This window comes from Prionailurus bengalensis, chromosome C1, assembly GCF_016509475.1.
Source record: "Prionailurus bengalensis isolate Pbe53 chromosome C1, Fcat_Pben_1.1_paternal_pri, whole genome shotgun sequence".
In the NCBI taxonomy this organism is placed as follows: domain Eukaryota; kingdom Metazoa; phylum Chordata; class Mammalia; order Carnivora; family Felidae; genus Prionailurus; species Prionailurus bengalensis.
Window position 1 is genome coordinate 124812079 of NC_057345.1, and position 16939 is coordinate 124829017.

Here is a 16939-nt window from a genome sequence, read left to right on the forward strand (position 1 = left end):
TCCTTATAAAAGACCACTTGTACCCCTGACCGTTACATAATGGTGACAAGAAGCACATCATAACACAGCATTTAGACATGATACATGGACAATTAAGGCCAGGGCCAACTGACTTGGGAATGAAGAGTAAACACGTATGAAAATAAAGTAGCCTACTTACAAGGTGACATATCAGTACAGCCTGGAACCTGGTGAGCAAGTGTGTGTAGGACACTGAGGGGTGGGGATGGCATGATTTTATTCCAGGAGCACTTCCAAAGCATATACATATAAAACAGGATTGGAAGGAGGAGGGAGACCTTCCCCATGCCTTCACATCTTTGCACAGGCTGTTTCTTCAGGCTTGTGTTTATATTCTTCCTCGTCCCCTAACAAATGTCTATTCATGTTTCTAGACTCACAAGGAGGCATTCCTTCCTCTGTTAGTCCTTCCCAAAGCCCGGGACCCACCAGGGTTAGTCCTCCTGCCCTGCTGCCCTGACCCTGTAGCATCTCTTGCGCCTCTCACCACAGCACCACATTCTCCTTGGTACTTGTGGACTACAACCGCTGAGGAAATGCATTTCACCACCGAATCCCCAGCACTAACCTATATTTGGTGCTTCAGATTGATTAAGTGAAAGAAGAGGGATAGCAGGGGTGGATGGGAGGGGTGGGAGGAACAGCATTTCCAACAGGGGAATGACATACAAAATGGAACAGTTGAAGGAAAACCTATGTTATGCTCTGTGGAGTGAAAAGTATTTCTGCTTGGCTAAAGTAAAGAATTTGTGTCAGAAAGGGGAAAAAAAAAGAAAAATGAAGTTGTTGAGGGTGAAGCAAGTCTATAGACGGCCTTGGATACATTACAAAGAGGGGAAAATCACATCTTGCCATAACCTGGAAGATTCTTCCCCATATTCTCTGCTACTCTTACTTGATTCCAAACCAACCTTGCATGGGGCATCTAATAATTGAGAACCCTGCCCTGCAGAAGCTGTGTGATCTTTCAAAGTGTCCTTTGCTTCTCAGAAAGGCCATTCTCCATACTCCAGACAAGTGAATACCCTTCCCAGAGCTTATTGCATGAGAACCCCTGCCGCACATTCCTACTATGTTTTCACATTTAACAGATATCCACAATGAAGCCACCAAAGTTCTCTGATCACGCAGGATAACAAATCACCACTGGCGGTGCTCTGCCATCCAGGCTCTGGTGTCACTCACCATCCCTACAATATCACGACAGACTCCTCCTGTCATCCTGTGGGTATTTCTAAATTAGACACTGGGTCCATAGAGCAGAGCCAGAGGCCCCTCCACACCTGGCACAGAACAGTCCTGAGGGAAGAGCTGATCACTTTTAGCAACTCATAAGGCAAATTTATATCTTTGCAGGGTGGGAAGCCAGGTAGCTGCTCTAAATATGTATGGATTTTTTTTTTTGCCACTTCTCTTGACTCCTTCTTAGCTTGTGGCTCAAGAGAGGCCTAACCAATCCGAATGAAAAGCCTCCCCTCCAGCTCCAGAAGTGAAGAACCATTGTCCCATTCTTTATCCAGTCCTTTACCCACTCACCTACTTCTCCCTTGCTGCTTTTTGTGTTATTCTAAAGTCTCCTAATTACTTCTTCTTTTCATCTCACTTTTCACCTCAACTCTGTATATTTAGAAAGTACCCTAAAGGCAGATGTGCACACCTTTTAAAAAGCAAATATGTACAGTTAAAAACATTTAACTGGTTGATGTCTTCTAATTCTCAGAATGACCAAATACCCTGGAGAAGGTACCTTCATGTTGGATGTTAATTGATTGTTCAGCTCTGGGTAGTTCTGCGTGGCTGTGTTCTTTATGCAATCACAAGTTCTAAGGTAGCAAAGAGTGTAAACGCCTAAAAAAATCCTTCTTCTCAGAAATAAAGAAAGGATTAAAATATAAACTAGGTACCTAGCTACAGGGAAACTAATGGAAAAATATACCTAAGTGGACAGAAAATGGCATAATCTTCAAACTAAGATTGCAATCTCATCACAGTTAGAAACATCCCCCTCAAGAAGGAAAAAAAAAAAGAGGTTAGAGTGGGAGAGAGCCAAAGCATAAGAGACTCTTAAAAACTGAGAACAAAGTGAGGGTTGATGGGGGGTGGGAGGGAGGGGAGGGTGGGTGATGGGTATTGAGGAGGGCACCTTTTGGGATGAGCACTGGGTGTTGTATGGAAACCAATTTGACAATAAATTTCATATATTGAAAAAAAAAAGAATGAAAAAAAAAAAAGAAAGAAACATCCCCCTCAATAGTGATGTGATCAAGATGGTGATAGAGGTTGCTCCTGACTTCAGTTCCCCTCACAAGAAGACCAACCATCCCTAGATAGGACACCATTATGAAAGTCCCCAAATACAGGAGTGAGGCGGAAGCAGCCATTTGGACTACAGAGACCAAGAAAGACCACACTGGAAGGGTAAGAGAAACAACTACACTGTGACTGCATCAACTCTCCAAAAGACTGACAGACCACTGCACCAAGAGGGCCCTTGGAGCCTATGGTTTCTCCAGTGGGAGAAAAAAGAGCCTGAGATAGACATCCAGGTCCCTCAGCATTGTGGGTCACTGCCTGAGAGGTTCATTTGGGTCTAATCCCATGGGGATTGCAGAGGACTCTGTAGAGCTTGAACACTGGAGATCAGATTGGGACAGAAAAGAGGGGCAAGGCTTATAGTCACCAGTGCTTGGATCTGGGCAGACCAAGTTCCTTCATGCAATGGCACCTGAGATTCCAGCCAGTGGGTTTGCCTATCTGCAGAGACAAGCCAGTGACCTCATGCCAGAGTACTCAGTATGCAGTTCTGTCTGGTATGGGTCCCTGAACAATAAGCAGTGCCAGCCTCTGGACCTGTTCTGCTATCCCACACAGACAGCGGAGCAGATTTGTAGCCCCAATTACTATTGTAGCTTCCAGCTCCACCTGACCAGGAAACCTAACCAGAGCACCTGGGAAGCTGTGTGCCCATCCTACAATGCCACTTATAATGGCATATGAACAGAGAGCTCAGCCAGCAGCTCTTACCATCTGCAGAGACCAGCTGGTGGCCTCATACTGCCAGTAAACTTGGTGTACAGTTATGCCTGATTTGAGTCCTTGGTTAGTGAGTTTTCCCAGCTTTGAAACCTGTTCTGCTGTGTCAGCAAGGCAAGGAAGTGAGCTCAAGGCCCCACCTATTGTTGAGTATAGATCTCCATCTTACCTTCCCAGGAAGTATAACCAGAGCGCCAGGAGGTTGCATGGCCCACTGTAGAGCCATGTTTTGTAGTGGTACTTAGAAAACCCAGCCAGCAGCTCTGCCCTGTCTGTCTGACTAGGAGCTCAGTGAACAGTCTTTCCTGATTCTGGTCCACAACTAACAATGTATAACAACTTTGGACCCTGTTCTATGTCCCTGTCTAGGCAGGGAAGCAAATTCACAGGCTTGCTCAACTGCTATGTAGAGCACCCACTCCCACCCAATTAGAAAGCCTAATCAGCAAATGTGGAGACCATCCTCCAGCTGCATTTTGGAAGGGACCCAAGCCAACAGTTCTATCCAACTGTTCACAGCTAGTGACACTTCCAACCTAAGGTCTAGATCAGCGCCTCACCCAAATGGAGACCCCCCCCCCATAGCAAACCCCATTTACTACCAGCTCGCCTTGCCCAAGAATGCTACCAAAGATATTCAGAAACCTCTTCAGAAACCTATTCAGATATATAAACCTCCTGACAAACAATTCGAATTATCCTCTTAAAGAAGTTTAGTAAACTACAAGAATGCACAGGCAACTACACAAAATTAGAAATGTAATGCATAAGCAAAATGAGAAGTTTAGCAAAGATGAAGAAACCATCCAAAAAACAAACAAACAAACAAACAAAAATCACAAAGCTGAAGAATACAATGACTGAAGAATTCAGCAGAGATCTTCAGCAATAGACTCAACCAAGGAGAAGAGAGAATTAGTAAACTGGAAGACAGGTTATTTGAAATTCTCCGGTCATTGGAGCAAAAAAAAAAAAAAAAGAGTGAAGAAAGCATATAGCACTTACGGCACATAGTCAAGAAAGAACAATAAACACATTAGGAAAATCCCAGAAGGAGAAGATAAAGAGAAAAAGACAGAAAATATATTTAAAGCAAAAATGGTTGAAAACTTCCCAAACCTGGGGAGAGAAATAGACATCCAAATTCATGAAGATCAAAAACTCCTCAATAGGTTGAACCTGAAAAGGCTACACTGACACACATAATAACTAACTTTTCAAGTCAAAGACAGATAATTTTGAAAGTAGCAAGAGGGGCGCCTGGGTGGCGCAGTCGGTTAAGCGTCCGACTTCAGCCAGGTCACGATCTCGCAGTCCGGGAGTTCGAGCCCCACGTCAGACTCTGGGCTGATGGCTCAGAGCCTGGAGCCTGTTTCCGATTCTGTGTCTCCCTCTCTCTCTGCCCCTCCCCCGTTCATGCTCTGTCTCTCTCTGTCCGAAAAATAAATAAACGTTGAAAAAAAAAATTAAAAAAAAAAAAAAAAAAAAGAAAGTAGCAAGAGAAAAGTGACATGTCACATGCCTGGGAACTTCCATAAAGCTATGGGTAAATTTCTCAATAGAAACTTTGCAAATTAGGAAAAATGACACACTATATTAAAAATATTGAAAGAATAAAAAACTAAACCCCAAATACTATACTTAGTAAAGCCATCCTTCAGAAATGAAGGAGATAAAGACTTTCCTAAACAAACAAAACCTGAGGGAGTTTATCACCACTAAAACTGTCTTACAAGAAATGCTAAAAGGTGTTCTTTACATGGGAATAAAGGTATGCTAATTAATCTTATAAAACACATATCTGTATGTGCAAAATTCACTGGTAATGATAAATATGTAATCAAAGACAGATTTTTTATTATTATAATGATGGTGCATGTCCACTTACAACTCTGGTTTTAACATAAAAGAAAATGCATTAAAAATAAATATAAGTACAATAATTTGTTATTGAATATACAATATAAAAATATGCACATTTTAAAATCAATAACCTAAAATGTGACAGGGAGAAAAGAAAGTGTAAAGCTCCCATCTGCTATCCAAGTCTAATTGTTATCAGCTTACAATAGGATATTATAAATATAAAATATTTCAGATAAGCCTCATGGTAACTACCAAGGAAAAACCTATAGCAGTTATACAAAAGATTATGATAAAGGAGTAAAGCATATTGTTACAGGAAGTCAAAAAATCACAATAGATAATAGCAAGATAAAAAGCAAAGAACAAAACACCTACAAAATTAAAAGACGATTAACAAAATGGTAATAGTAAGTCTCTAGCTATCAATAATTACTTTAAACATAAAGTGATTAAATTCTTCAATTAAAAGACTTAGGATGGCTGAATTGAGTTTTATAAAAAAGATCCAGTGATATGCTGCCTACAAGAGACTTATTTTGGCTTTAAAGACACACATAGATTGAGAGTAAAAGGATGGAAAGAGGTATTTCAACCATGGTAAACCAGGAAAAAAAACAAGTAGCTATATTTATTTAAGACAAATGGACTTTACACTAAAAATGCCAAAAGAGATAAATAATGTCATTATATAATTATAAGGGGGTCAATCCATCAAGAATATATAATACTTATAAATATTTATGCACCCAACATTGAAACCCTCAAATATATAAAGAATATATTAACATAACTAAAGGCAGAGAGATAGCAGTACAATAATAGAGAACTTCAACACTCCATTCTTAACAATTGATAGATCCTACATACAGAGAATCTATAAGGAAACAGCAGATTTGAACACTATAGACCAAATGGACCTAATAGACACACACAGAACATTCCATCCAACAATAGTAAGATACACATTTTTCTTAAGCACCAAGGGAATATTTCCTAGGATAGATCATATGTGAGAAAACAAGTTTTAGCAAATTTAAGAATATTGAAATCATCCAAGCACTTTTTCTGACCACATTAGTAAGAAACTAAAAATCAGTAACAGGAAGAAAATTAGAAAACTTGCAAATATATGAAATTTAAACAATACACTCCTGAACAACCAATGGATCAAAGAAGAACTCAAAAGATAAATAAAAAAGGTATCTTGAGACAAATAAAAATGAATACACATCAAAACTTGTGGGGCACAGCAAAAGCAGTTCTTTTTTTTTTTTTTTTTTTTAAACAAGTCCAAGGACCTTAAATTTCTTTTTTTTTTTTTTTTTTTTTTTTCAACGTTTATTTATTTTTGGGACAGAGAGAGACAGAGCATGAACGGGGGAGGGGCAGAGAGAGAGGGAGACACAGAATCGGAAACAGGCTCCAGGCTCCGAGCCATCAGCCCAGAGCCTGACGCGGGGCTCGAACTCACAGACCGCGAGATCGTGACCTGGCTGAAGTCGGACGCTTAACCGACTGCGCCACCCAGGCGCCCCAGCAAAAGCAGTTCTAAGAGGGATTTTTACAGTGATAAACACATGCATCAAGGAAAAATAACAATCTCAAATAAGTAACCAAACTTAACCCCCAAGGAGCTAGAAAAAAAGAACAAATTGAGCCCACAGTTAGCAGAAGGAAGGAAGTAATTAAGATTAGAGGAGAAGTAAATGAAATTGTGAACAGGAAAACAATATAAAAGAATAACAAAACTAAGGTTTGGTTTTTTGAAAAGATAAGCAAAATTTGTAAACATTTAGCTGGACTAACCAAGGGAAAAAAGACAGAGGATTCAAATAAAAAAAAATTATAAATGAATGAGGAGACATTATAAACGATAATAAAGAAATACTAAGGATCATAAGAGACTACTCTGAACAGTTAAGTGCCAATAAATTGGGCAACCTAGAGAAAAAAAAACAGGAAAAATGTCTAGAAATATGCAACCTAGTACAACTAAATCATGAATAAAAAATCTGAAAAGACCGGTAATGAGTAAAGAAATTGAATCAGTAATCCAAAACCTCCCAATAAAGAAAAGCCTAGAACCAGATGGTTTTGCTGGTGAATTTGACTAAACATTTAAAGAAGAATTAATGCCAATTCTTCCCAAATTCTTCCAAAAAACTGGAGTTTATAGAACACTCCCAAACTCACTTTACAAAGCTGGCACTACCAAGATACCAAAGACAGATAAGGATACTACCAGTAAAGAAAACTATAGGCCAATATCCCTGATGAATGTTGACAAAAAAATCTCAACAAAATACTTGCAAACTAAATTCAACAGCAAATAAAATAGATCATCCACCATGATCAGCTGGGATTGATCCCTAAGGCAAAAAAGTTTCAATGCATGAGAATCAATAGAAGTGATACATCACATTAATAAAATAAAAGATAAAATCATATGATCATCTTAGTAGGGGCAGAAAAAGCATTTGACAAAATTCAATGTTCATTTATGATAAAAACTCTCAACAAACTGGGTGTGGAAGGAACATACCTCAACATAATAAACACCACAAGCTAACATCATACTCACTGCTGAAAGATTTTTCCTCTAAAATTAGGAACAAGACAACGGTGCCCACCCTCACCACCCATATTCAACAGAGTATTGGAAGTTTAACCAGAGCATTCAGTCAAGAAAAATAACTAAAAGCCAATGGAATCAGAAAGAACCAAGTAAAACTGTCTCTATTTGCAGATCCAACAAGCAATTAGACTTAATGAATTCAGTAAAGTTGCAGGATACAAAATCAACATAAAACATCAGTAGCATTTCTACACACAATGAATTAACGGAAAGAGAAATGAAGAAAACAATCCTAGTAACAATATCATGAAACCAATAAAATACGTACGAATGGATCTAACCAAAAAGGTGAAAGATTTCTATACTGAAACTATTAAACACTAAATTTAGAAAGAAATGGAAGAAAACACAAATAAATGGAGATACCGATGCTCTTGGGTTGGAGAAGCTAATTTTGTTAAAATGCCCATATTACCCCAAATCATGTATAGGTTTAATAAAAACTCTATCAAGATTTCAGTGGTATATTTTACAGAGATAGAAAAAAAATCCTGAAATTAGTTTAGAACCACAAAGACCCCGGAGAGCCAAAATAAGCCTGAGAAAAAAGAAGTAAGCTGGAGGCATGACATATATTACAAAGCTACAGGACTGAATTTAAATATTATTGGTAGAAAAATAGACATATAGATGAATGGAACAAAAGTGAGAGACTCTTCCCACCACCCCACCAAAAATACCCCATGCATATATGGTCAACTAATATCTGTCAAGGGAGCCAAGAGCACTCAATGGAGAAAAGACAGTCTTCAATAAATGGTGTTGAGAAAATTGGATATTCACATGCAAAAGAATGAAACAAACAAATAAAAACTCCTATTTCATACCATGCACAAAATCAACCTGAAATTTCAGGGTACAGGCTTAAATATAAGACCTGAAACCATTAAACTTCTACAAGAAAACACTGGGGAAAAAAGCTCCTCAAAATTGATCTGGGTAATGATTTGTTGGATATGAAACCGATAGCACAAGCAACAAAATCAAAAAGAAACAAGAAAGACCGCATCAAACTAAATGATTCTTCACGGCAAAACAAATGATAAAGAAAGAAAGAAAGAAAGAAAGAAAGAAAGAAAGAAAGAAAGAAAGAAAGAAAGAAAGAAAGAAAGAAAGAAAGAAAGAAAGAAAGAAAGAAAAGCCAACTTATGGAATGGGAGAAAATATCTGCATATCATGTTTCTGATAAGAGGTTAATATCTAAATATATAAGAAGCTCATGCAACACAATAACAAAAAATCAAGTAACCCCATTTAAAAATGGGCAAAGGGCCTGAATAAACATTTTTCCAAAGAAGCTATTCAAATAGTCAACAGGTACATGTTTGATATAGCTAATTACCAGCGAAATTAAAATCAAAACCACAGGCTATCATCTGATACCTGTTAGAATGCGTATTACCAAAAAGACAAGAAATAACCATGGAGGTTCCTCAAAACATTAAACATAAAATAATCATATGATCCAGCCACTTCTGGGCAAATGTCCAAAGAAAACAAAATCATTATCTCAAGGAGGTATCTGCACACTCATTTTCATTTCAGCATTCCTTACAATTGCCCAGAGATGGAAACAGCACAAGTGTTCATTAATGAATGAATGGATAAAGAAAATGTGATACACACACACACACACACACACACACACACACACACACACACAATCCAATGACACATGAATGAACAACAACAAAAAATCTAATATGGGGCACCTGGTTGGCTCAGCTGGTTAAGTGTCCAATACTCTTGATTTCACCTCAGGTCATGACCTCAGGGTCATGAGATCAAGCCCTGTGTCAGGCTCCATGTTAAGCGTGTATATATATGGAATATTATCAGCCACAAAAGAGAAAATCCTGGCATTCTGACAACATGGATGGACCTTGAGGTCATTATGCTAAGACAGAAAAAGACAAATACCTTACGATCTCACTTATATGTGGTGTGCAATAAAAGAGAACTCATAGAAACAGAAGAGATTGGTTGTTGCCAGAGGTTGAGGGTGGGAGGTTGGGGGAAACTGGTGATGGCGGTCAAAACTTCCAATTATAAGATACATAAATCCTGGATATATAATATACAACATAGCGACTAGAATTGACAATACTGTATTGTATATTTGAAAGCTGCTAAAGTAAGTAGATTGTAAATTTCTTATCACAAGGAACAAATTATAAGTATGTGAGATGTTGGATGTTAACTAAACCTACTGTGGTGATCATTTCATAATATTTATGTGTATAGAATCATTCTGTTATATACCTTAAACCTATACAACGTATGTCAGTTATATCTTAATTACTCTGGAAGGAAAAATAATAAAGAAAATGACATTGTTGCATACACAAAAAACACAAACAAAAGAAAATTCTTCCCCCCTCAAATTATTTCCCATAAAAAGGTCTGTAATTAAGTGTTGAACAATCACTGAGTACATACAATGAATACATATTATGAACAGTGATAATATCGGTGGGAGGTAAAATGCCACATTCAGCATGGTTCTTGCCCTCATAGAGATTGAAAGGAAAGGTTAGCATAAAACCCACAGTTCCTGGCATTTCCACTACATGCCTTCCACCATCCCTGCCATGAGAGATTAGGATTATATAATTCCATACAGGACCATGACCTGCTTAATTGTGTGGGATGGGTCATCAATACTAATGGAGCTTCAGCAAGGGGAAAGTTCCAGGAGCACTGCCATGGCCCTGGGGTCCTTGAAAGCTGGCAGCACCAGCCTAAGTCTCAGAGAATGGGATTCATTGCTGTGGGTAGTGTAAAGTGTATTCTCCTGTCAAATCAGACTGTTGAAATAGATTTACACTCTGAAAATAAAGATTTAGGGGAGAAAAAAATAAACAGAAGTACAAGAGAATTTTAAAATCTTCTAATATCATATGAGATAATACAGGGGCGCCTGGGTGGCTCAGTCTTTTAAGCATCCGACTTCAGCTCAGGTCACAATCTCGCGGTCTGTGGGTTCGAGCCCCGCATCGGGCTCCGGGCTGATGGCTCAGCCTGGAGCCTGCTTCCGATTCTGTGTCTCCCTCTCTCTCTGCCCCTCCCCTGTTCATGCTCTGTCTCTGTCTCAAAAATAAATAAACGTTAAAAAAATAAAATAAAATTTCTTTGTGATGATGGCAGATTGTTGTACAATTCTGCAATGATGTCAAAAAGTAAGACAACTTTGGGGCGCCTGGGTGGCTCAGTCGGTTGGGCGGCCGACTTCGGCTCAGGTCATGATCTCACGATCCATGAGTTCGAGCCCCGTGTCGGGCTCTGTGCTGATGGCTCAGAGCCTGGAGCCTGCTTCCGATTCTGTGTCTCCCTCTCTCTCTGCCCCTCCCCTGTTCATGCTCTGTCTCTCTCTGTCCCAAAAATAAATGTTAATTTTTTTTTTAAAGAAATAATACCATAAAACAAAACACTAGCAAAAAAAAAAACACTCTAGGAAGTGACAGCAAATGTTTACACCTTGGTTCTAAGCTGTCAGATTCTCAACTGTTTGCGTGAATAATCTATATTCCGTCATTTCTTTTCTTTCTATTTTGGCCTAAGGATATGGGTATTAGGACCCTTTGAAATATCCAATGAGAAGGAAAAGAAAAAAAAACTGTGTTAGGCAAAAAAATATGGGAATAATGTTTTATCAGAATAAGGATAACACAGGTGTCCAAAATACGACAAAAACAGAACACACAGGAGAGGGGAAAATCATGGATGCCACAAATCAAGAGGCTTTCAGAAATGTGTAAATATGGTTGTTGCCTTGTGATTTCACTGCAGAAGCCCTCTGATCCGACCTGATCACATGGTCCAGTTAATCAAAATGTCAGTTACAGTATGGAATCAGAAGTTCCTCATGATCATTTGTATTCCATAGAGGGAGCACAGCAGGGAGGGGGAGAGGAGGGACCTGAGCCAGACCATGGGTTTAGATTCCCACTCTGTCAACTACCAGCTGGGGGACTTTGTGCCTAACAGTCCCCATTTGTAAAAATGGGTGCAATGATACTTCCTGCCTCATCGGTTGTAATGGAGACTAAATTGGTGAGCATTGTAAAGGCTGTAGAACAGTATCCTACACATGGTAAGCACTATGCATTTGTTAAATAACATTGTTGGTAGGGCCAAGGCCACTTCTTTGCCTGGGGATCCTATTATTAGAGTCTGTTTTTTTAGGAGGGAGGGATATCAAACACATGCTTTATGCGTTGTCTATGCATATGTCTTTGTTTCGGGTTTTCTTAACAGTGTAACAAGAACTTAAAATGATTTCTGAAGCAATATGCATACAGAATGCTTCCACAGTTAATATAATTCTCCAGCTCCCATAGTTTTTTTAGTTAGGCACCTATATTTCATTTGATCATAAGCATTTATTTAGTGACTTGCCTTTATAGATGGCTTTCAAGTATTCAACTTTGTTTTATATAAACAATTCTTACTGTACCCTATTTCATCCCTATATAGTAGTTTAAAAATTACATAATTACCATTTTAAGTACTACTTGCCTAAACATACTGAGTCACAAAGATGGCTCATTTATGGTAAGAATTCAACTCACCTCAGAAGAGAAGTAAAGACACTTAGTAAAGAGTTCTCTACCAGTTTCCAATTTCTGATAAAATGACTGTTGTTTAGCATGATTTACAAAAGGAAATGGTGAACGTTGGTTAATGGGCTCAAATAAGGTTAGTTAGAGACTCAAGTTCCATTAAGAACACTACCTTGGAATTTTATTTGCTGTACTGGCTTCTCAAGTCTTTAGAATTTAGCTCAACTTGTTTATTTTAATAAAGGGTCTTGCTACTGTGATTTGTTACCGCCCCTAGTCCCAGAAATACCATTCTGGAAACTGGAATCACCACAGAACATTACTGCTATTCTTAAGAATTTAATTTTCAGGTTAGTTTCTCCCCCCCCTCCCTGCCCCCAGCATGTACCTGGTTCCTTCATAAATTTCCCAGATTTTTGTAAACTAGCCCATAGAACTTCTTTTTTGTTTCTCCTATACACAAAAAATTGCTACATAATATCTATGTAACCTCATTTTCTATTTCTAAGGACAAAGAACTGACTGGTTCTTATGAATTATTTTCTTTTCTACTTTTTACAGTCTATCTCCTAAAATCATAATGGGTTCAACAATCTTCTTTCTGTATTTCTCTTCAAGTGGGCACTTTACATTGTAGATAATCATTAGGCCGTATTCGGCAGGGAGCAACTAACACAGGTTTCTATGATATACAGAAAACTAGTTAGAAATGTACTGTACTGAGTCTTCAGTCTATGCGCAGAAGCTGTAAGGTCAATAATGTTTGGAACCAGGGGCGTTGGTGGATTTGCCATGCCCCAAAGCCACGTACTCCAAAAGGTTAGGCTGGATGGGCATGACTGGGTAGTTCCAGAGCATCCACATAAGACAGGAAAAGTTCAGAAGAAGTGAGGGCATAAACTTTCCTTAGGTGTATGCAAAATAACTCCCAACTTACAGAATATACTGGTGTCATTTATTCATTATTCCGTTCAACAAATAATTAAAGTGCTTCCATAGGTGCAAAGCACATACAGCCTGTTTTTATTTTTAGCCAGTGCTCCACTGTGTGTATTTGTGCCACCAGAAAATGAAAAATACAAGTCACATAATTAACAGACCCCCTGAAAAGCCAGAAACTCCGTCTATCTGTGATAGATGGTAGAGTGCAGGCATCCCGCTTTCTACCATTCTTCTTTACAGAACCATTAGCAACCTATCTTTTAGAAATGTTATTCAAATTAGAATGGCTCCCGAAAGTGAAGACTATTTGGGGAGGAATACAAAGTGGGTTGGCTGAAAATACCCAGTGAATAAACACTGAGTTCTATTGTTAGCATACACATCATTCTCTGCCATTTGGATATGGATTTCAGAAATTTGTGACAACCAATGAAAAAGTTTAAATATCCATGGCACATGTGTTTACTCTGGAAATAAGCCACCATGATTCATAAACAGAGACGATAGATCCTTAAACATTGTTCTCAAAAAGCCTGAAGTTAAACTAAGCAAAATGGAAAAATTCATGTACATGCAACAGCTGTTAAAAGTAATTATAATATTGGATCTTGATACAAGAGCAAAAGAAATACAACTTTTTACAGAGGCAAGATTCTCTATGATAAACATTTGTTGTGGTTGGGACCAGGAAACAGAGATAGACCAATTTTTTTCTGCATAATTTTTGAGTCATAAATTATGAATGATGCTGTAACAGATAAAGCAGAGAGGAAATTAATTTAGGAGATGAGATCTATTGTGCAATTCAGAGGCTGGTTTTAATTTGGGGAGGGGGAAATTATATTTTGATGTTCGGCTTTACCAAACATCTTTCTTTCCCTGAAATAGCCTGCAATTTCTCATTATTTCCCTGAGGAGTCAAGGAAAGATGTTCATACCAAAGTGCAAAGGGTAAATTAGCAACAATGTCCCAGCCATATGGAAAAGTGTTGTCCTGTAGAACTTCCTATGGTGATGAAAATGTCCTATCTATGCACCTTCCAAAATGGTAGTCACTGTCCATATGTGGCTTTTCAACACTTCAAATGTGGCTAGTATGTCACAGGAACTTAATTTTAATTTAATTTACAATTTCCATTGTGCCACATGGTTAGTGGTTACTGTGCTGGGCAGTGCAGTCTAGAGGATAGCTCTGTCTTTTCCCTTTCTCTCAGCCAATTAGGCCAGACAGCTGGGGATTATTTTTTGTACGTTGCCCCTGTGAAGCCTAACCCTTTGCTAGCTTAGCCTCAGAAGGGCTCTAAGCAAGGCTCATGGGAGCTTGTCTGAGCAAATATACACATTAACAGGATTTGAAAACACCCAGAAAACAGCAAAGATCAGCCTTCCAGACCCCTTTGCCAATTCATTTGTCTCCCTACAAATCAGATATAGTCTCTGGTGCTTTTTCAGGGATGGCTTCAAAATGATTCAAATGGCTTGACTTTCCATGACTTTTCATGTTATGAAGGAAAGTAAAGAAGGAGCTCAGGGAGAGCATTTAGATAAAGGCAACCTGAAAACACTGAGGCAGGATATAGGAGGAATCGTGTGTGAGCAGGAACTCTGCACAGAGAGAGGTATGAAAGAAAAACAAACCCCAGCAGAATTTTTGACTACAGAGGGAATGAAATGAAGAAATGTGCTGTGGCATTGCATAAAACTCTTCTTTGCTTATCATGGAACGCAAGATTACTAACGTTAGTCCCCAAAGTAATCAATTATTTCCTGACTCTGTTCCAAAGTTTACTACAGGACGCCTTCTGTCCCTTTTACCTGTTTATTATTTGTTGATGTATTTCTTTATCTAAACGTAGCTTTAAAAAGTCAGAAATTTAAGAGACATTCAATTTTTTTTTATGATTTTATTTCTGAAGATCTCTTTTTTTAATTTTTTTTTTCAACGTTTATTTATTTTTGGGACAGAGAGAGACAGAGCATGAACGGGGGAGGGGCAGAGAGAGAGGGAGACACAGAATCGGAAACAGGCTCCAGGCTCTGAGCCATCAGCCCAGAGCCTGACGCGGGGCTCAAACTCCCGGACCGCGAGATCGTGACCTGGCTGAAGTCAGACGCTTAACCGACTGCGCCACCCAGGTGCCCCTAGACATTCAATTTTAAAGACATTCCTTGAAAAGGAAAAGAATCAGGGTTCTGATACACTATGCCTTGTCTATGGAGATCCTGGAAACTTTCAAACTAAAGTAACTTCTTGTCAATAGCATTTCAGTAGCAAAGATTGTTTCCACATAAGCACATACCTGAAGGAGCAGATCAGAAGTTGGTCTGATTCGCTGTTGGAACAGGATGCTTAACGTTCGATTCTGTTGTTCTAAATCAAACACTCTTGTTTTCAACTTTACACATTCCTCCCTTAGATCCTACAACAAACACAGTGAAAGAAAAAAAAAGTCCATAACTGAAAGACACCCTTGCATATTATAACCATATTTTATCTGATATTTCAGACACATTAGTACAAAAACAGTATTTTTATCCTTCAAAGCCCCCAGGAATAAATCACACATGATGCTTTCTTCCACAGCCCATTGTCTGATAGAATTATTATGTGCAGGGAAGACCAATTTGAAAAAAAAAAAAGTACCTTGAAATCAGAAGTGCATTAATCTAGTATGCTATTTTTGAAGATGGTAAATGCTAGCGATATGAAGTCAATTTAAGTTTCCACCTATATATTTTGCCTTTTCACTGTCTTCATAAAAGCAATCATAAAGCACAAACCACAAGGACAATAATGTTTTTGCAGTGAATAGAGATGTGATGAACTAAAGAAACTATCACTTTTGATAGAGCCTTTTGCTGTCATTTGTGGAAACAAGTTGGAATTTTCAATGCTGGGGCTAATAGAGCCAGTGATGCATTTAGTGAGAGAGAGGCAACTCTGAAGTGAAGGCTTTAAAAGGCCACTTGAAACTGCCCATGCTCTGAACTAGTGCATTTCCATGTGTTTTGAGGGGTTCATCTTGGTGCTGGGGAAGAAGTTGAGTAACCGTACCTGGGCATCCTTCTGGAGCAGCACTTTCGAATAGTTCAAAGACCACAGAGACCTTGTCCCCAGCTTTCATGAGGGAGACTAAGGCACAGGGGCTTTAGGACTCTCTGGAATATACCAAGGAGCTGTTCTGCAAACCAATTTGTGATAACAATACGTGCAGTGCTTAAATGTCTACACCCTCTTTGATGGGGGTTGAGAAAGACCAAGTAGAATAATGTCCCAATTCAGAGTTCTTTGAAAGCTGACCCTTTCCTACATGTCAAACTTGGTATTTCTCTATTTCCTAATTTCTTTTTTTTTAAAGGCATCTGCTCTTGCCATATGAAGAACAACTGTCTGCTGTTTTGTTCTCAAACGCTCTCATGCGCTCCTGCTACCCCCTGCCCCCACCCGCCATCATGTTCCCTTCTCATCTACCTCGTTGTTCATTGTGACTGATGTCCATTTCAAAACCTGTATCCTCTCTGACACTTCTTTAAAAAGTTTATTTTGAGAGAGAGTAAGTGTACACATAAGGGAGGGGGAGGGACAGAGAGACAGAGGGAGAATTCCAAGCAGACTCCACACTGTCAGCATGGAGTCCGATGTGGGGCTCGAGCCCACAAACCATGAGACCGTGACCTGAGCCAAAGCTGGATGCTCACAACTGAGCCACCCTGGCTCCCCTCCTTTCTGATACATTTATCTGGCATCCCCCAAAGACCATTCCTTTTTCTGAACTCCAGTAAGCCTTCAGTACCTCTTACAGGACATTTAGTATACACTACTTTGTACTGATTTCATCTTTCACGCTCTAGACTTATCTTGTCAATTAGATGGCACATC

The 16939-nt window shown here is 38.9% G+C and overlaps 1 protein-coding gene across 2 annotated transcripts in view; it reads right to left on the minus strand.

The window, feature by feature from the left end:
- The window catches only part of NCKAP5 (NCK associated protein 5), an 890605-nt gene that overhangs the window by 175686 nt on the left and 697980 nt on the right, over positions 1-16939 (minus strand). For both annotated transcript variants that reach the window (XM_043576610.1, XM_043576611.1), the window contains exon 10: positions 15360-15479. In XM_043576610.1, coding sequence (XP_043432545.1) covers positions 15360-15479 — 120 coding nt within the window. The remainder of the gene's footprint in view (positions 1-15359; positions 15480-16939) is intronic.